The 20963-nt window shown below is 45.5% G+C and overlaps 1 protein-coding gene across 1 annotated transcript; it reads right to left on the bottom strand.

Moving 5' to 3' along the window:
* Positions 1-2234: 2234 nt before the first annotated feature.
* On the bottom strand, positions 2235-17190 carry LOC119163936 (uncharacterized). The gene is made up of 5 exons (XM_075888864.1): positions 16944-17190; positions 11106-11167; positions 4249-4326; positions 3251-3277; positions 2235-2543 (listed from the first exon to the last, which is right to left on the bottom strand). The coding sequence occupies exons 1-5, from the start codon at positions 17092-17094 to the stop codon at positions 2484-2486; spliced, it is 378 nt and encodes a 125-aa protein (XP_075744979.1). The 5' UTR covers positions 17095-17190; the 3' UTR covers positions 2235-2483.
* Positions 17191-20963: the final 3773 nt, after the last annotated feature.

Genomic DNA, 20963 nt, shown 5'->3' with positions numbered 1-20963 from the left:
GTGGTATATATTCACCTGCCTCGGTGATCTGGGTTGTGCTATTCGTCCGGGAATCATCATGGGTGGTCTAGCGGCTATGGCACTCGATTGCTGACCCAAAGATCAAAGGGATCGAATCCCGGCCACTGCGACCGCATTTTATAGGACGCGAGATGTCATATATACGTCAGTGTATTAAGATTTGTGAGCGCGTTAAAGAAAATGGGATAGTTTAAATTTCCGGAACCCTCCTCTTCTACCTCCACTATGGCGTCTTTCAAGAATCTTATCGTGCTTCTGGGCGGTAAACCTGCCTACAAATATCGTTGCGATGTATATTCGGCACCATCTCCGCCTCATTTTTCGTTCTTGTCTTTTGTGAAAAGTAGGTCAAAACAATACGCAACCCAAAGATACACTACGGAATCAATTAAGTGCGGGAAAACTGGGCCAGAAGGTTTCGCGAGGCGCTCACCTTATGACAGGGTAATGCTAGTACGCACGCATGTATACCACGCATTTTATGAAAGAAAGCGCGCATGTCTAAACTTGCATGCTGTCTGTAGATTTGCAGTTTCGTGAAGTGTCATAAACCTGAAATGTCGCCTGTCGTGAAATGAAATAGAAATTACGAGGATAAAGTCCACGACTGAAATTATGAAGCAGAAGGAGAGACGGATTACAAGTGGCCTGGACTATGCACCACTGTATGAGTGGCAGCTATGGGTGCAAATATGACACTTGGAGGCAACTGGCACCAGCCAGCATCACCAAGCTGTCTGACACCGTGTAATGCTGTTCACAGTTTGCATACTGTATCAACTTCTTACATGTCAAATCATAGCATCATTCAACGTAGACAACAAGACAGCGTTTATTGCGTATAGAAAGCATATACAGAAACAAATTCGCTGCACAAATTCATTTGCAATAGTATTTGAGCAAAACAAAAATTTACAAGAAAAGTGTACAAGTTCATGGCGTTAGCATCACTTTGTTGTACAAGGATGAAATTCCCACAGGAATCAAATTTCGGCTTGTATACCATATGCTGTGAAGGTTTCTTCTGTTTGGAATCGTTATGTTCTCGTTTTTTTTTCGCATTGTTTTTACGGGAGACTGTTGAGAACATGTGATACGTGTTCGAGCGGTGTGAATTGCAGCTCTATTTTATTTCTCTCTCTTTCAATGCATACCCTGGCTACCGCCGACAATGAAAAAAAAATGCATGCATATAACGTCTCGTTTTAACAGCAAAAGACCTTCGTGTTGTACTTGAGCTTGAAGAGGTATGCTCCACATTAAAATGCATTACATTTACGGCACTTGCGATCTAGCACCCAAACCTCGCTAGACAAAGGCCCGATCTTACTGCGCCAAAGCAACGAAGTTGGGCGGATAATTTTCAATCGAGGTTTGCTAGGCCCCTAAGTAACACATCACTCACCTAACTTCTGAGGGTGAACTAAATAGTAGCCTACACTTTCCCTAGCTTCTTTATCACATATGAGCAGCGTGCGTACCGCGTTAATTAAACCCTAGTACTCAGAAAAAATAACAGCGGTGATCTTGCCGAAGTTATCTCCTGATGCCGATATTTGACTGCTCTGCAAAGAGGATGACCTAATACTCAAGGTCGTTCCGCTGGGTTTTGCTTTTTGGCTGTATAGCTGACTCAAGCTATCAACATATACACCTATTCGATGTTTTTTTTTTTTTTAAGAGGGGGTCGGCGGCGCCTATCCCTGTTTACAAACATGAAATTGTTCTGTATGTGCCTTGACATATACTGATCACGTGCAGTGCAAAGAAACCAAGACAAAAGAATACTCATGAACGACATAGACTGTCTGTGTCTTTGACGTGTCTTGGTCTCTTTGCGCCGCACGCAACTCGATATAAGTCAAGACAGACTAAGGGCCCACCAATGTACGCTTCTATATCTGCAGCTGAATTGGACTTTGCGCGCTTTGTCCACGTACCACTTAGTGTAGAGAGACGGCAAAGCGGTGGACACCTAGCTTCGACATAATCCCTTCTTAATAAAGTGTTCATTCCCTGTCCAACCTCTCTTACCGTATTTTTACGATAACGCCTGTCATGATCTTCGCCATTCGTACAGCTGTCATCATTTCAAATAAAAAATTATCTGTCAAACGTCAGAACAGCAAAAAAAAGGAAGCGTAAGCTGCAGAAGAAACTGACGTATACAGCTCGCACATACCGCGAATTAAATAACGGCTTGTGTTAATAAGGATCACTGCAGCGCTTCGTTGTGCTTCGAAATAAACCGGCTGCAGCTCAACGCGGTCGTTGCCGCGAGCAAAATGTGTCACGTAGTTGCACGGGTGTTTTCTTCGAGGGACAAATTAAGAGTTTGAATGATCTTTCGATGAGCTTCCGTTGGACGCATGGCTGAGTGCTTTGATGCGAACTTGCGCGTAACAATGGCGAGGCTGGCGAGAGTGTATCGACGAACGTGTGCACGTCTCATTCATTGATCACTATATCAATTCCTTCTGGCATTTTTGTTCGGCGGTCTTCAGCTCGCCCATAAAGTCATCCTGAAAGAAAAAAAAAAAGCGTCGAATGGGTGGAAGTTACGAACCTGATCACCAGCATTCGCAAATGTATGGCATGGCGACATGTATTCGATGTGAAGCGCGAAAGTGGGTTCTCAAAACGACTCTCAATGCCATTTAGAGCGATTCACCGTTCTCTGCCTTCTCACGTAACCAGTTCGTGCAGATTGCATTTTGCAATACCGATTATCACGTCACTCTGTAAGTCGAAAGTCATACGGCACGATTTAATTACACTGCAAGTCATACTACATCAAGTGCATAACGTTGGTCGACTTATAAGATCAATTTTTTTATTTATTGTTTGATTGGTCGTATAGGTTCGCCTGTCTGAGGGAACCTGTTCACCTGATGATTTATGGCCGGCAAGTGATTGTGGTGCTACTTGCTCGTGCTAGCGTTCAGCCAGAGCGCCGACAAAACCGGCCTGCACGTAGCTAAAAGGAAGAACCACGACAGTAAACTTAAGCGGTTAACAAACGGTAAAGGCACTGTTCTGCTCTGTGTCGCGCTGTGATACAGCCATGCCCTGTGACGTTTTAAATTTGTACTAAGACTTACTAAAACAGTGCCTCACAGTGTTGCGTGAAAATATAGGAACGTGGGTTCAATTAATCTGACCCCGCGTGAGACGGCATCAGCATAGTTGTGCATATGAGAAGCAAAAATGAGTGTGGCGATTGACTTACCGCGAAAAACAAGCGTAGAAGGCTGTCCTACACAGAAACAAAGAGAATGAGAATGGAAAATAATGTCAGTTCAAAAATTACCATGCTGGCTTCAGACTGCATATGCTTATTATAAACCTCCTTGCTAACCAATATGGTCCCAACCCAATCACCTCCCTGTAACCATTTAATGGTTATTAAATGTTTACCACCACCACCATGGCAAATTAAAAATACGCGATGTATACCACTAACAACCTAAGTAATTGATATTCGCTAATATTTTATCCTCAGTTAGATTATCGTTAAGCAGTTCATGCTCAATTTGACGGTTGCACGGCACGCTGATAATAAATGACCGTGTATATACTGTGCGGATTCCACACATATGGAAATTGGTGTGCACGAAGCTTTCTTGAGCCAGGACCGCAATACGACGCGGTGCAACAAGAAAAGTCCGCGAAATTTGAAGCTCAAACAATTTCAGATGTCATATTACGGTTGCTCGATGTGAACTGGGCTATACTCCTGTGCTTCGCAAGCTCTAGATTTTGTTATGTTCGCGTTTTATTTGTTCAGAATAGCACGAATGCAAGTCTTCATACAAATCAGCAGCCATGGCGACGATGTTCAGGATTCCGCACACCGTCTCATCTTATAAAAAATTTTGGGGAGTCCTCAGGCTCTGCGAAATTTGCAGCTACAAACCGTAGCACCCTATAGTCATCCCCACTTCTTGCTCCGTGAGTCATCCATCTTAATTAATGTGCGAGAGATGTTAATCACTCAAAGTATCATGCACTCCACTTTACGAGGAAAAATGGTAAGCCGTCGCTAATATGTCACGTCAATGAAAGAACTTGGAACGTGCTAATTTTTATTACAAAGGAACTGCATCTTAACGAGCGTGTTTACAATATGCTATGGGGGATGCATGTGGCTTTATGAATAAACATTATATAGGCCGAAAGTACATTCAGTCGCTAGCTGCGCGTGCTACGCAATGTTTGGGCACTTACGATGTTGTAGCCGGCTCCACAGAGTGCCCTCGTGAGGAAAGCGTCATTGGACATGAACTTGGCAATAATGTGACCTACCTGCAACAAGAAATAGACAAGCTATAGACAAAATACGTTTATAAATTTGTGCGCGCACTCATATTAACTCTAGGTGCATATATTTATATGTGAGGTAAAGTCCGGTTTCAGGTAACCTAGCTGTGAAACAGCATTAGATTGAGAGCTCCTCTAACTGAAGAGCCATCTTTCCTTGTACTAATGCACTGAATTTAATTATACTTTAACATAAAAAACGAAAAAAAAAACGACGCCGCTTCGTCATAATGGTCTCAACCTAGAAGAAAATGTGGTGATGGGTGGCCTGCCTTGTCTCTCTTTATTTTTCTCTTTCCCTCTTCCTTTTTTGCTGTTCTCATTTTGCTGTTTTTCTCTTTTCTTAACACGATATTGTTCCATGCCGAGGCCCACCACGGCTCAACTGACGTGTTTTCGTCACGGATATGACGTTGTAAACTACATAACAACAAATTGCCGAGAAAAAAAAACGAGAAGGAAAGATTTTGTCACGCGTAAGCGAACCAGCAACCTCTCGATTCGCAGCGCGCGGCGCTAACCACTGGACCACGGAGCGTATATCGTCGAAGATGCCAACGTTTGGCGGTCCTCGGAGCTCTGAAACTTTAGCGCGTTTTCGTTATCAGTAGCGAGATGGCGCGACGTGCTTGCGTTGGGCGCGCTATAAAGATAGTCGTCTCCATGGGGTGTGGTGACAGACTCGTGATTCGGGAGAGAACGAAGGGTATACTTCGCTCGCTGCTGCGGCCACGTTTACGAAAGGAGTGAGCTTCTGACACACGACGAAGTAGGATTTGTGACAACTGTTCACGCTTGTCCTTTGTATGCTTGTGCGCTCTTTTCGTGCGTCTTCCTTTCCGTTTGAACAGCGCGCTTTAAGTGTCGACCTGTGACAGTTGTTAGTCGGCGCTCGTCTAGTGTGCGATAATTTTGTGCGTGCTTCTTGCATGAGGTGTGCGCTGCAAGTTTCGAGCTGCCTGCTGTTCTTAACGTGACCCTGCAATTTGTTTCTGTCGCTGAAGCAATAAACAGTAAACGCTCAAATACCTCTATGAAGACACGTTACACTTTCGTGTTATACCGATTCCTAGAAAGGGGGATTAGCCACGTTTTTTTTTTCTGTTTCTTTCTTGTCTCGGTTTAGTTATGTCCCTGTCTTTGTCTCTCTATTTTTCTTTCTCCCTCTCTTTTTCCCGCTTCCTCTTCCTATCTCTTTGAGTCGCTTTCTTTCCGTTTCTTTCTTTTCTACCCTGCTATGTTTTTGTCTCTTTTCATTTTCATCTCTGTCTTTGTTTATGAGTTTTATTTTTCTTGTTCTTTCTATTTTTATTTTTTCTTCCTCTTCTTTAATTTTCTCTCTTTCATAATCTTTCTGTCTTTCTATCTCCTTTGTGTCTATCTTAGTTTATGTTCAGTATTTCTCTTTTTAACATTTATCTATTTCTCCCTTTCCCTCTGTACTCGCTCTATCTTTTCTCTTTCTTTCTCTCTGTGTCTATTGCCTTTTCTGTTTTCTTTCTTTCTCTATCTCTTTCTGTGCTACTTTTATCTCGTTCTATCTTTTCATCTTTTCTCCCTTTTCCCTATCTATACTGCTTTCACCATTTATACTGAAAATGATGTTTATTTTGAGATAGGAACTACGTCAGCGTGGATCGATTGAGGCACCGTTGCATAGGATCTCTCTGCTTGTAATGATAAAATATATTACTGTGGGACCTTGCTGTACAGTGGGACAACTTCGAGGCGTCGTCACTATGCCATTACAGCAGTTTTGAGATATACTGTTCACTGGTACTCCAAGAAAAAAAAAGGAAAAAAAGTTCGCCAGTTACTCTGTTAAAGAGTCCCGGTTAGCCACCCGAATAAACATCTGAAGATACACGTTAACTTTCTTTAAAAGGAGAGTCGCGCTTTCCACGACTATCCGAAGAGAGTAGTATGATATACAAGAGTGAGTTAATGTGCCTCCTTAAAAATTCGGCGTCGAGGCAAAGTCCCCACGCTCCTCCGTGGGAGACCTAAGCGTGGGTCGCGTTAAACCTTGCCAGACATTTAATAAAGCTGTATCCATCCATACGTCCACCTATATTTGTTTTATTTTTGTGAGTGGCTTTGTTTTGTGCGCGCTTCCTAGTCTTCAGCGTCGTAAAGCGTTGGTGAAAGCACAACATGAGGCGTAACAAGGATCACCGTTGGCTATTAGCTGCAGCTTCCTTATTTGCAATAAGGAAAAAAAAAAGTATGCAGGATAAGGTCATGTTCGAGCCTGCAAGCGCGAAAGTTATAATTACGTGTTAGCACATGTGGCAGCTGCTTGCTGGTGTTTTGGTCGAAGCAAACCAACAAGGAAACGCGCTTGCTAAGTAAGCAGGGCCAAGGAAAACGACCGTTAAATAAACAGTGGTAAATATAAGCTGTTCATATTCAGACCGACTGTTTTCAGAACGCCCGCTTTTAGAACGAATGCCATAGCGCATTTTCCATATTAGCTGGGCTTTTACCGTAGCGGTGCTCCCATCAAGCGCATAGAAGCTATAGGACATAACTTCATCAGAACAAATTAGATATCAGAAGCAATCTACCATGTTGTATTTATGACAAGCAAAAAGACCGAGCAGCTTTAACATATATGTTAGTTAAAGCTGCTTTAACATATATGTTAAAGCTGCGTTTCACACCCTTCTACACTACACCCTTCACCGTCAATCACTTCTTGTTGTTACCTCGCGGACTTGCTCAAATCATCTTTTGCACTACTTCTATACATGCGTTTTCACGAGATGGATTTATCGGCGGACGTGTGACCGGTCTGAGGCCATCATAACCCATGGCCGCCGTGGTGGATCGACTCGGATGCTGACTAGAAGGTCGCAGGTTCGATTCTAGCCACGGCGGTCGAATTTCCTTGTAGGCGAAATGGCAGAGGCCTGTGTATACTGTGTGACGTCAGTGCACATTGATTGATTGATTTGTGGGGTTTAACGTCCCAAAACCACCACATGATTATGAGAGACACCGTATAGGGGAGAACACCGGAAATTTCAACCATTTGGGGTTCTTTAAAATCTGAGCACACGGGCCTACAACATTTCCGCCTCCATACAGTGCACATTAACGAACACCAGATTGTCGAAATCTCCGGAGTTTTCCACAGCGGCGTCCCTCATAATCATATCACTGTTTGGTACGTATAAGAACCCAGATAATATTACCCATAATGTAGGTAAGCAGTAATGACGGCGGGAAAGTGCACTACGTCACTGAACCCACGTTATTGTTTTTTAAATTTCATTCGTGCCGCATATAGGCGCTTGCGGCGAACTTGCCGGTCGCGTGACTTTCATACGTGTCTCGCGCGAAGTGATTGCGCAAGATTGATTGGCCGAAAATTGCGCGTTGCGTTCCAGAAAAGAAGGCAGCAAAAAAAGAAAGAAAAAAGGTCCTGCTTAGTTGAAGAAGCTAACCTATATGGGAAGCTAGATGCGACAGCCTAAGCAGCCACTCGGCGCGTGGACCGAAGGTCGCTGTTTCTTCAAGGGCGGCCTGGAGACGCCCTTTTGTTTTGACAGCCCCGACGAGATGGGCGCCCTCCTTTGTCTTACCAAGCACGTTTAATGCTAATGCTATGCGCGAAAGAACAAAACTTGCGCGTCCGCGCGACGTTTCGAGGCGTGTAAGCGTGATTGGTTGCGCGACACTAAATTCGCTTCCTGCTTTTCACTCTTCTATCGGGCACTCTTTTGCCTGCATTGTCGGTACCTTCAATCCAACACTGCGCCCGCCATTTTAAAACTTCTTTTAAGAGCGAAGCTGTTTAAGCTAAAGTACAGGTGCTCCAAAAGTGAGACGGAACACTCGAGCTGTGGCCGAGCTACGCAACAGAGAATGCCAGCGCGCTCATTCAGATTGATTGATTGATTTGTGGGGTTTAACGTTCCAAAACCACCATATGATTATGAGAGACGCCGTAGTGGACGGCTCCGGAAATTTCGACTACCTGGGGTTCTTTAACGTGCGCCCAAATCTGAGCACACGAGCCTACATTTCCGCCTCCATCGGAAATGCAGCCGCCGCAGCCGGGAATTGAACCCGCGACCTGCGGGTCAGCAGCCGAGTACCTTAGCCACTAAACCACCGCGGCGGGGAACGCGCTCATTCAGAGAAGTGGTTCTTTACTTTTTATTCTGAAACGTGCCAGAAATTAGTGCCATCATTTTCATGTAAAATGAAGAACCACTTCTGTGACGGAGCGCACCATGGCACTCACTTTTGCGTAACCACAGCTCGCGTGCTCCGTTTTACTTTTGGAGCACCTGTACTTAGATTTTAGGGAGCCTTAAGGATATTTTAGGGAGCCAGCCTTAAAAAGTGCACGTTTCACGAAAAGCCACCCGCGTTTAGCCGTATAGCAAGTGACGCCGCATATGCTAGAACACGTGGTATGACCTCGTGACGTCATGCCAAGCCACGTATGCGCGCTAGCGACAAAGCGACCAGCTGCTATCGCTAAGCCACGCCCAGTGATGGAGACACCTCGCGTAAATGAGGTCCGCCACTCGATCAGATACAGCCACGGGACGCGCAACTAAAGTATGTATTCCCGAAGAAGAAGTGAATTGTGAAGCGAGGTCTGGCACTTTTACGAGAACGGCAACGACGAACAGATCCTGTGTAGCATAACGGCCAGCTTGCGCTTTTCCCCACCCCCGTACAGGGTAGCAAACCAGTTCTTCTAGGTTAACCTTCCTGTCTCTTCCTCTTATTTATTTCTCTCTCTCTTCGCTGTCTCAAGCCTTGCGTGACCGAGTAAGAGCTTTCGTTTTTTTTTTTAATGAATTAGATTTCCGTGCTCGTTCAGACGCCGTGCGTTGCATCTCCCATAGACACTGGCACCAGAGTTCCCTCGAGTGTATTTATAGGAAATTCTGTAGGTAGGGTTATGTAAAATGAGACACCGCGCGGGCAAAACGCGACATTCTGGCTTTGCCAACTTCTGCGCCTAATGAAAAACAATTTTTGCTTTGTTTCTCCTCTATTTCAGCGATAGGTGCTGGTAGTTGTCTACGCTTTTTATGTGTGAAAGTTTCTCACTGCCCACAACTGGCATTCGCATAGAAAAGATTACGCGACCTGTGTCGGTGTGTTCGTCACCCGTCAAGAAGGGGGCGAAATTCTGCTCGGCCAAATTTTGGGATCTATGCACGAAGCGACTTCGACGTCAGTACGAGAACTTACGCATTTATTTTGTTACTTTTTACTACTAGCTACATACCACCAAATGTTTGGTTCATTTGGTGCACGGTGCCAAAGGGGAAATGTCTTTGAATTTGGGCATGTGAAAGAGGCAAAACGCGACAAAAAAGGCATCGAAATGTCTTAGAGAGTGTTTTATTAGGTGAACTATTTACTCATGTTAATTATATTTTATATATTCACTTTTACGATGGTTAGGACGCACAAGCAAATATTATACAGGGCTTCGTGGGTGGAAAACGACATAAAATAAAAAAAAAATTGACTGCTGTTGAAAACAAGACTCTCTCCATTCGAGCTATTGAGGCTGTTCCGGCTCCCAAGGATGCTCTCAAAAGGTACACGATAACATTGAAAAAAATCTACAAGTCAAGCCGTTTACAAACACCTTTTGTAATTGAGTTTTAATAATACTTTTTCACTACTCATTTTTTTTAAATAACAAGGGATAGAAAATCCTAAATTCATCACCTCACAAAGTTCAATGACGAAGTTAAAATCCATTAAATGCCTGTGCAATCCTGCACTAAAACGGCAAAAAAAAAAAAAGAGGCAAAGAAGATGTGTTAGCACATATTTAGCCTCGAGTCATTTGAATAATCTAGTGAGGTGCAAGCGTTCAACAAAAGACACCATTCACACAGAGAAAGACGGGGGATGCTTGATCTGCTAGGAGTTTTGGAGCAACAAAGCGCCGGATTTTGTCTGGATTCATAGCGCGGAGTGCATGGAGTGGGCTCATGAAGACTGCGTACGGGACCACGTAGTGAACTTCAGGCGATTCTACTGCTAATTTGAAGTGTTGAAATTTTTTCACGCTGTTGGGGCAAATCAGACACCCGGTGTTTTACTTATTTATTTTTAAAACACTCCTTTGAATTGAGGCAAATGGGCATAGTTATGCAACACATACTTTGTACTCAAATTAATGTTCCTGCATTGGCATTTAGTGATATAGAATGAAATAAAAACAATATTCAGTATTTTTAAAAGTTTTGTCGCATGTCACCCCACCGTATGCCTTAGATATGCTCTATCCTCGCACACGTTATATAGCCTTTATCGAAGCCATTATAACGCATAAATTGAGTTTTTTTTATATTCTCCTTAATGAAATGCAGAATAAACCAGAGGAATTGCCACTGTTTCGTAAACAGGCACACGCACTCACTTATTGCATCGAGGAACGAGCTGAAAAAGGGGTCAAACAAGCCTATGAGATGCTGGCTCTTTGCCAGCCCACTTGCGTGCACCGGTGGCGGAATGGGAGCGAATCTGCATCATTAGACACGATACTCAAAAACGGTGCCAAGTCTATAACTGCCCGCTCTGAGACCTCAAATACATTTTGCAGTGAAGCCAAGCACAGATGCCGGCCCGCATAAATAATCGGCCATGCGGTACACACGACACTTCGCTCGCTGAACGGGCAAAAAACTATTTGTCAAAGTGATTTGCTCATCTAAAGCAGTAAAAATTAAAATGAAGAATCAGGAATGACGCTTCGAGCCAGCGTTTATACTTACGTCATCGCTTGCTGTATGACGCATGCATCCCAATAACTTTACCATGGTGTCCATCTTGAGATCTGTAATGAAATGATAAATGTTTTAATGAGATAAGAACTCATCTCCAAAGTAGATTATGCTGAGCTTTCAAAGTATCGCTACATCTAAAGAAAAAAAATACCTCTCAAGAACTTCGGATTTTAAAACGTCTGTGCAAGTTTCTTGGGGACTTTTAACTTAATGGATAAACTGTAACGCAACTTACATCACAACCATTACGTGGTGACATGCACATACCATGATCATAATATTTTCTCTCTTCTTTTCCTGCTTTTTCTTTTCCTGCTTTTTCTTTTCCTGCGCTCCTACTTTTAGGGTCTTTCTGTTCTCAGTCTCCTAATCCTATATGGAATAAGACAGAATTCTGTTTTTTTTTCTTTAAAAATATTCTCTCTTTAAGGCGTATGCAACCTGGGAATATCCAGTTCTTCTGAAGTAGCTACATTTATGCTTCAAACCTTAATCTTGCGTCACGGTGCTCCACGTGTCATCCTGAGTGACTGTGGAAAAGCTTTCGTTTCACAAATTGTGCAGCTATTGTTCAGAGCTTCTGGCACCACTCACAAAACAACCTCCAGCTGTCACCGCCAAACCAACGGGCTGACTGTGCGATTTCGCTGCACACTCTCCGACATCATAGCCATGTACGTTGAGCCATACCACACAAACTGACGCAATTTTGCCATTCGTAACTTTCGCCTATGATACCGCCTCACAGCGCAAAACTGGCTTTTCGCGATCATACCTTCTCTGTCTTACAGAAAACTTCCCTAGAAACATGCGACGCACTCTACGTCCCTGACGAAACGAACCGACAATGAGGATCAGCCGCAGCTAGTCACGAGGGTCAAGGACGTTGCTCGAGCTTGTAAGGTACGTTGAAATTGGCACCACTACGAAGCATATTTTTGTCTATAGAGACGTTTTAAAAAGAAAAATTGCAATACTTAAGTTCAGTGTTAAGAAATGTTTTAGGTGTGTAATGATGTCAGAGGTTATAGGTGGTCGCAAAGGGGGCTGCTTTTCTCGCGTCGACAAAAACAGTGGCTCGTTTTTTTTTTTTCCAGATACCTATTGATAAAATAGGAATTAACGAAATAAGTACTTTAAAGAGCCATACATTTACAGAAAAATAAGCATGTTTTCAAAATAAAAGAACTTCATGCCAGGACGGACTATTAAAGAGTTGAATAAGTTGTCTCAAACTCAGTAGTGCTGTAAAATTGAAAACTTGATTGTCAATGCCCGAACCGCCCCCCCCCCTCCTGGCTTTAGCACCTTGGGAAAATGCGGGGTAATCTTTGAATAAAGAAAAAAAAAGAACTTCTGCTACTAGGACTGAAAGACTCCAAGTCGTCGATATTCGCTTGTTCGTATCGTTCCACACTTTGTCACGTGGTAGAATTCGTCACGACCACGTGACAATATATGCGCACGCGTAATGAATCACGCGACTGAGCTAAGAGCGAATGAGGCGCACAATTTTCAGTCGACGCGGATCGGATGCGATTGTCAACAGAGTGTGAGTTGTACACACTTCACAAACAGCGCTGAGGCGGAACGACCGAGACTAAAACGATGAAGACGTGAGTCACCTATGAGCGTTCGCAATTTATTACTTATTGTGATGGGATCAAGCTGGAGAAGCGTACGCGGACTGACTACGAATGGTGGTGAGGTAAGCTAGCTTGTAAACATTATAGAAGGGCCGTTTCTCAAGGAGTACTGACAGGACCTTGAGACACCCAGAAGAGGCATCCTTTCATGATGCGCACTATCAACAATTTCCACGCACCAGAGCCTCACAACACGTACAAAATATTTTCCTTTATTTTAACGTTTTCGTCACCCAACAATTGCAATCCAGCACCGCCGGAACGGAAATTATCACTAATCAAAACAGTTCATTGCGTTTGCAAAATGTGCATCTTTCATGCAGCCCAAATAACAGATATCGCTGTCGGAGTCTCCGTACGAGAATTCACTCGTCGTTATTTACGTGGACCACGCACGACTGGCAGCAAACTGATAGCTATATCTAGTTTGTTGCGAGTTGAAGTCCTCCCGTGACTTCAATCTCGTGTTGACACGTCACAGGTTCTGCCACTGCCAGCGGCTATAGTTTACTTTTGGTCCAATTTATTTTCTTCTCGTCTGTACCACAATCACCATACGATCGACTTGAAAAACGAAACAGTATAATTAACGTCCCCTTAATTCATCATCTGCTGGTTTTCATTGAGGGTGTGACGAACGAAGACACGGACCCTCGAGAAATCCCTTTTTTCGCTGTTTCACCTCAGAAGCCTTGCAATTCGTACATATTATAACGCTTATTATCGCGTTTTGTAGCGTGTGGTCGTGACCAATCGTTCGGAGACCAGTTGCTTTTAAGCCTAATAGTCCAGCCAGCCAATATCAAGTGGCTCAGCCAACTTAATACGTATGGGCAATTTCACGCTGAAAGAGCAAAAGTTGGTGATAAACCAGCGAGCATAAAGATGCGTAGAAGGGTATATGTAGTTTAAATGCTAACAGCAGAGCTATAATTATCCTAAAAATCATAGCATATCCACGGAGTGAATGATCATGAATGGGGCGAAGCGTCCGTTCATGTGACCATCCGTCCGTGCGTGCATCCGATCGCGTTCGAGAGCGCCGACGACGCGCGGGTAACACCGACGAGACGCGAGCCAAGGAAGCCGAGCGCAAGCGTCTTACGCGCCCGCCACTCTGCTTCGCCCATGCCCCACCTACGATCCGCCACGTACGGTGACTATCCAGGAGACTGAGAGAGACACTCGTTCTCCGCGTACCCAGGCACAGCCCGCGCAGCAGCTAATCGGAGTGTAGCGGTACAGCGCCATCTAGAATAGCTTCACTCAACTGCAGTTTGTATGTACTTCTAGGAGACAGCACCATCTATTTTGCTGTTCGGGAGATACTGCCTTCTTTCTCGTCTCTTCTCTCGGTTACGCGTGACGCATGACAAGGTTAGACTTAAGGGAGCTTCGCCCCTAAAAAGCCCACCTAAAAATAGAGATGGCGGATTTGCATACGGCAAACGTTCGCAACTCATGACTGGCCATCTACCGCAGTCGCTAAAGAGTAAAGTACCATAGCGGAAACAAAATACCACCTAAAGACCACTGTTCCCCGTATCCCACCCACATATCAGGGGTTGTCAACTTGCGGCCCGCTGCGCAGTACTATGTGGCCCCCGGCCTGATAACAGGACCCCCCTCCCCCGACGAGCCCCTCTCGCCTGAAACGTGAAGAGCTCCACGACTCTCTGCGTCTCTCGGTGAGCAACAGCGATGTAGACATCATGCGAGTTGGCCAAGAATGTGCACCGACAACAGTCGCATTTTTCTTCAAATTAGATGCGAAGCAAACTATGGTGGAGTTCAATCCGGTGTTGTGTGGCGTGACCCCCCTTACTGTTCATACGCAAGAGCTGGCCCAAGCGCTGCCAGAACGGCTCACGCGCTAGCGTGTTCCTAACTGTGCAAGGGACTGGGTAAAGGCCGTTCCACGCGCTACCCGCACAGCAGCAACGCACGTGCCGGGACCCCTGCCGCACGGAAGCGGTGGTGCTAGTGGTTAGAAGAAGAGAAAGCACCTGATTTCTGCAGCCTGGTCGGGAGCACGGCGCAGTGCCTGCACGCAAGTGGAGGACAAATAAGCCAATTGGCGACGCTCTTTCACCCCTCGCTTGGGTGCGACAGGGGTGCCGGCACGTGCGTTGGGGCTGTGCGGCTAGCGCATGGAACGGCCCTAAGACGCCGGGCCTCTCCCCCTTACACTCTCTCAGCAATCACGTAATGGCGCCGGGGAACGAAATTCTGCAGACACGCGATGAACCAACTTGTTGTATCCCAGGCATAACGCGCTGGCACGCGCTAGCGTGTTCGGCCCTGCGTAAGTGGCTGGGAAAGAGGTTGTGACCTCTCCTCCTTACACTTTCTCAACAATCACTTGATGGCATCGGGAAACGAGATCCTGCTGACTAGGGAACCTTCATGTGCGCGCCGGCTCCGTCGACGCGCGCGCACGAAGGCTCCCTATACTGCAGACGCGCTATGAGCCCACGTGCTCCCACGTGGCATGGCGATGAACCTGTGTGACGTGTTCCAACAAAAAAAGTTCGGGACCAGTAACAGCAACAGAAACTACAGTGAATTCGTGGTGCGCTTTACTTGCATGGACACGTTAACATCGGGCAAGACGCCCGTGATCAACAGAACTGCGTGCCTGTCCACCATGGACAGGCGCGCATATATGCGCAGAAATTCCGAACAGGATGCGCGCGCTTGTGATAACTGGACGGCGCGCACTATACCATCGCGAAAGCCTGCCGCTGTTCGGGTTTCTTTTGACGCAGATAGCACATATTTTTCAACAAGATTTATTTGCTAGAACCGCACAATATATACTTGAGCAGCATCTGACAAAAAAGGGAAAATACAAATCAAAGAAAACAGCATTCACCTAACACCCGAGTAATCATCGTGACAACGCGCGATGAACAAAACGTGTGCCAATGTTCTGAAGAAAATCTAAATCGTTTTGTGAAGAAAACCTAACCTAATTCTTTTTGACAAAAAATATTTTTCACGTCATGTAGAATGGACATCAAGAATTACAAAGCGTGACTGGGGACGGCAAAAACATGGGTGAGTGGTCGAGATCAAGCTATTTGCGCGCTGAAAACATAATCGTCTAGCTCTGAACAGGGTGCGTTGTATACATAGGGAGATGCACTCTACTGTCAGTGTACAGGGTCGTCCACATGAGCAGTTCATTAGCATTCAAGACCCCTAAGAAGTTGTTCGTTAATTCACAATTCGGAAATTCGTTATCGTGTTGATCCACACCATGATTACACGTTATAAGGTTTACAGTACTGAGCATGATTAGCGCAAACGCTCTGCGGCGGGGCCTCGACTGGTTTGACTGATGCCATTGGTTTAACTGGTGCTGTTGCTGAGAAAATACCTCGATATGCTTCGGAACAGTATGTCGGCATGCATGGGTAACATCTTGGCAAGAGAACACAAAGTTACGCGATGCTGGAGTCGATTCGGAACCGCTTCAGGACACGCTACGGGGCGTTCTAGTTAAGCTTGCTGACGACTGCACATTTTCCTCGTAAAGTATATATGCATGCGCTTCTTTCGCCAGCATAGCAGATGAACGGGGTTTCGAAATCGCTGCATTAGATGTCTTGTGACTGCTTCTTTCATAAATCTCACGTGTAACGTATCGCTTCCCCTCCTTTTTTGCAGTGCATTCGCGATACGAAAGATGTTTAATAAATAAATAAATAAATAAATAAATAAATAAATAAATAAATAAATAAATAAATAAACGTTCTGGTTTTAACATTGTAACTATAACCCGGTGTTCACGTCAGATGTGGTCGACTGAACGTAAGGTTGATTGATATGTGGGGTTTAACGTCCCAAAACCACTATATGATTATGAGAGACGCCGTAGTGGAGGGCTCCGGAAATTTAGACCACCTGGGGTTCTTTAACGTGCACCCAAATCTGAGCACACGGGCCTACAACATTTCCGCCTCCATCGGAAATGCAGCCGTCGCAGCCGGAATTCGAACCCGCGCCCTGCGGGTCGGCAGCCGAGTACCTTAGCCACTAGACCACCGCGGCGGGGCTGAACGTAAGGTTGCAGACGATGATTAGATTGAAGTGCAGCCCTTCGAGGGTGTTTTTTTTTTTCTTTCTCGGTAGTTTGCAAAGTTTCCCTTCGAACAAGTGCAAGTGGTGTACCTACCGCAGATGTCTTTGCAGGCGATCTCTTCGGTGGCCACGCAGAAGTGGACGAGACACGCTGCCAGCAGTGCACCGGAGAGCAGGGCGACCGGGAGGTGCATATCCCCGTATCGTTGTCCATCGACGTCACACGTGATACCGCACCGCTGCATTCACCACCGAGACGTCGATGAACCACGGCGACGTGTGCGGGGACCCGCGCGGCCGCATTTCGAATGCCGCGCTCGCTTCCGTTTTCGACAGGCGCGGGGAAGAAACTCGTCCCGGAGCCACCGGGCTGGCCGCATATAAATGCGCGCGCCGCCCCTCCTCCACTAGATGGCGCGCGAGCAAGGAAGCGAGCGCACCCTTTGCTTCCCTCGGACGCGATCAAAAAAATATATATCGAATCGAGGGTTTTTACGTGCCGAAACGACGATATCATCACGAGAAACGCCGTAGCGGCGGACTCCGGAAACTTCGACCGTGTGGTATTCTTTCATGGGCACTCACATTGCACACCACAAGAGCTTCTAACATTTCTCCTAAGACAAAATGCAACCGCCGCGGAAGAGATTCGATCCCGTGACCTTAGATTGTTGAGAGCCGTAACCACCAAAACGCCGTGGCAGGTACAGAGACCAACGTTCATTTATTTACTTGTATTTAGTCAGTCGGACAGTAAGTCGGTAAAGTCGCTAGCTTGTTTGTTAGTTTCTTTTTATTTATTTGTTCGTCGACTTTAACGCCACAAAGAAACGCTTGCACTTTGAGACGAGCCGTAGTGCAAGGCTACGGATTAGTTTCCAGAAATTCATGTGGCACCTAGCGGCAATATAGGGAAGCTGCGTACTGAAGTCCAAACAGTCCAAGCGCCAATCTTATACGGTAGGAGAACGGTAAGATGGTGCCGCTCGTGAAGAAAAAACAAACGGCCAAGCCGATTTCTTCTTTCCAGGTGAGGCACCAGTGTTAACTCGAACCTATTAAATGACCATTGTATCCAGTGAATACATGTCGCCGCGGCGCCCGAAGTATGTAAACAAATTTCGCAGAGACGCGGTGTGCCATGTGCATTACGCACTCAACGCGGCCACTTCAAGAACGCCGCTCGCGGGACCACTGGTTTCAACTAAAGTAAGATGCTCCGCGTCAACAACCCGCTCCCCTTCTACAAAGCAGCGCGAACTCTAATCACACTGCAGAAAACTCAATATTTGTGTTAGCGACAGCGGACGCGGTGACCTCCGTGAATCCGCCATGCTGCAACTCCGCAGCGCCCTCTCATGTTCATTTGAGTTGCGAATTTTCAAAATTACACAAGCGTTTTTTTTTTGCACTACTACTACTACTACTACTACTACTACTACTACTACTACTACTACTACTACTACTACTACAACTACTACTACTACTACTACTACTTCTTCTTCTTCTTCTTCTTCTTCTTCTTCTTCTTCTTCTTCTTCTTCTTCTTCTTCTTCTTCTTCTTCTTCTTCTTCTTCTTCTTCTTCTTCTTCATCATAGTAATTATCAGCCTATGGACACTGTTGATCTAAAAAGCAAGCTATCCATGTGTCTGCAATTAAACCAATTCCCGCAAACTGGGGTTTTGACCACCTGGGATTCTTTTTTTTTTTTAACGTGCTTCTACGTGGACCCGTCGCCAGGTCCTCGGAGGCGATCGCGGCCAGAGGATTCCTGAAATGAGGGACCCTCTCACTTATGGTCGTTCCGTATTTACGAGTCAAGGAACATGGTTTCGGGAATTAAAAAAAAACTTATTTAATTCATTAATTATTCATTAATTCATTCCAAGTATACCACACGTGTTCTTTGAGGGCTTCGTGTCGATCCGAATTCAGCGGTAGTGGCCGGGAATGGAACTCTCCTTTTCGTGCTTAGCATCCCAATTGCCAATCAGTCAGTCGGTCAACAAACATTATTGAAGTATAAGGAACTACGGAGTCGTAGTTGCGGGCAGCGCCCGCTGCCCCTAAACTACACTGTACAATAACCACCGAGGAAGGTCTCGAAAAAAAAAGAGGTAAATAATTGAATTTGATCTTTAGAGCTTGCTTCGTTATTTGTGACTGGTCACAGTTTTTACAACGCTGTAGTGAAAACACGGGCAGCGTTTAGTTCGATATCGCAATAACCATGCTTGCATGGCGGTCGCAATCATAGGTGACAATTGATGCAAAGCTTTCCTTACGGGAGTGCGTTGGCCGCTATAGTTATCACAACTGCAGACGCGCAAGCGAAAAATAAAATAAAAGACGTTAAAGCCGCCTATTTCGCAGAGCATGTCAAGTATGTGTCAATGATGTATAGATACACTCAAAGAACGTGCACTTAATAAAGTTCTTCACACTCACTCAGAACGCGCACGCATGTCCAGTGACAGCTTTTATCGCATGGTAAACAGAACTGATTTCGTCTGCATTGGCAGCGAATCCCTGATAGACTAGTTCAATGCGAGCCCTAAATCATCTGCCACGTTGCACACCGTCCTGAATTGATCAGATGCTTTCATTATATAACACTACCGAAATGAAAAACAACGCAGAAATAATTTCTATAGCTTTGAAAGGTGGCACGAATATGAGGAAGAGATAGACGTCGTCAAACCACTCAAACTTCCAGAACTCGTTATGCGTCAATAATATAACCTTCTGCGAGGTCAGTGGGGCGGGCATATTGCCCCGCCGCAGTGGCCTAGTGGCTAAGCTACTCGACTGCTGACCCGCCGGTCGCGGGATCGAATCCCGGCTATGGTCCCGGCTGCTGTGATTGCATTTTCGATGGAGGCGAAAATGTTGTAGGCCCGTGGGCTCAGATTAGGGTGCACGTTATTAACCCCAGGCGGTAGAAATCTCCGGAACCCTCCGCTACGGCGTCTATCATAATTATAGGGTGGTTTTGGGACGTCAGACCCCACATATCAATCAGTCAAAGTGAGACGAATTCCGGGCTAAATTGTATAACAACAAAAAAGAGGCTCCAAACGAGATGCTGGTTTTCAGTTGATGACCGCAGCTGCACGTCACGTCACTGCACATATGTGGTGTCCTTGTCGCGTTCAAGGTCAAGAAGGTCTTCGCTCGAGCAGGCGCACTGCTTCACTCGTGCTGCGTGAATTCCAAGGTCTTTCGTCGATGCAAGCAGCACGTGCACAAAGCGTATGTCCTAACCGCGGCGGCGGTTGACCCACATGAAGGTCACGTGATCGATTCTGCATTTTCGACGTAGGCGACAATGCTTGAGTTCTCAATGCTTAGATTTAGGTGCACGTTAAAGAACTCCCGGTTGTCGTAATTTTCTAAGCCCTTCACTACGGCATCTACCATAGTCACATCGTGGGTTTGGGAAGGTAAATCCCAGATTGCAATTATTATTACAAGGCTTATCTCCTGTTCTCATCGAGAAAGCATGCCCGTACTACTTTGAGAGATTCATGCGGGGCATATAATAGCTGTCCGATTGTATTTCCTTACTCATTCACTCATTTAATTTTAACACTAGCGTCGCAAAACCACGATATAATTATTAAAGACGCCGTGCATTAGTGCTTCGGTAACAAACAATTTGGCTAACTTAAAATCGTTAAGAACGACGCTTGGGGCACTTTGCTTCAGTGGGTCAGCTACAGTACTAAAATATGCGATAATAACGTGACAGTGTTAATTAAATATCCCGTGTCGGTGTCGCTAGCTGTTGTACGTGGGCGAAAAATTCTCTAGACGCAAATAATAAAAAATTGGAGATACACACCACAAATTGCATATAAGTGACTTTTGAAAGAGAAAAAGGAAAAAAAATAAGCGCAGTTCCATTACTGCCTCTCTCTCAAAGGAGGGTACCTCCACAATTCTGCGCAGGAGATGGGCGAATTGCACCAGGCGTACGTCTCAGCATGTACATATATTGGACGTCCGCAGAGAAGAGGGGTGCGCATGTGATGACCCTACGTGAGTTATTCGATTCGCTCATTGGCCCTGGCGAACCGGCAACGCTCTTACACCCCCCGCTTGAGTGCGGC

Source organism: Rhipicephalus microplus, chromosome 3 (assembly GCF_043290135.1).
Source record: "Rhipicephalus microplus isolate Deutch F79 chromosome 3, USDA_Rmic, whole genome shotgun sequence".
Taxonomy (NCBI): Eukaryota; Metazoa; Arthropoda; class Arachnida; order Ixodida; family Ixodidae; genus Rhipicephalus; species Rhipicephalus microplus.
This window is presented reverse-complemented; position numbering and strand designations above follow the sequence as displayed.

Coding starts and splice junctions, on each gene's coding strand:
- LOC119163936 (XM_075888864.1), bottom strand. CDS start 17,094: ATGCAGCGGTGCGGTATCACGTGTGACGTCGATGGACAACGATACGGG. Junction 11,168..16,943: donor CGCCTGCAAAGACATCTGCG/GTAGGTACACCA, acceptor ATTTCATTACAG/ATCTCAAGATGGACACCATG. Junction 2,544..3,250: donor TTCTACGCTTGTTTTTCGCG/GTAAGTCAATCG, acceptor TTTTTCTTTCAG/GATGACTTTATGGGCGAGCT.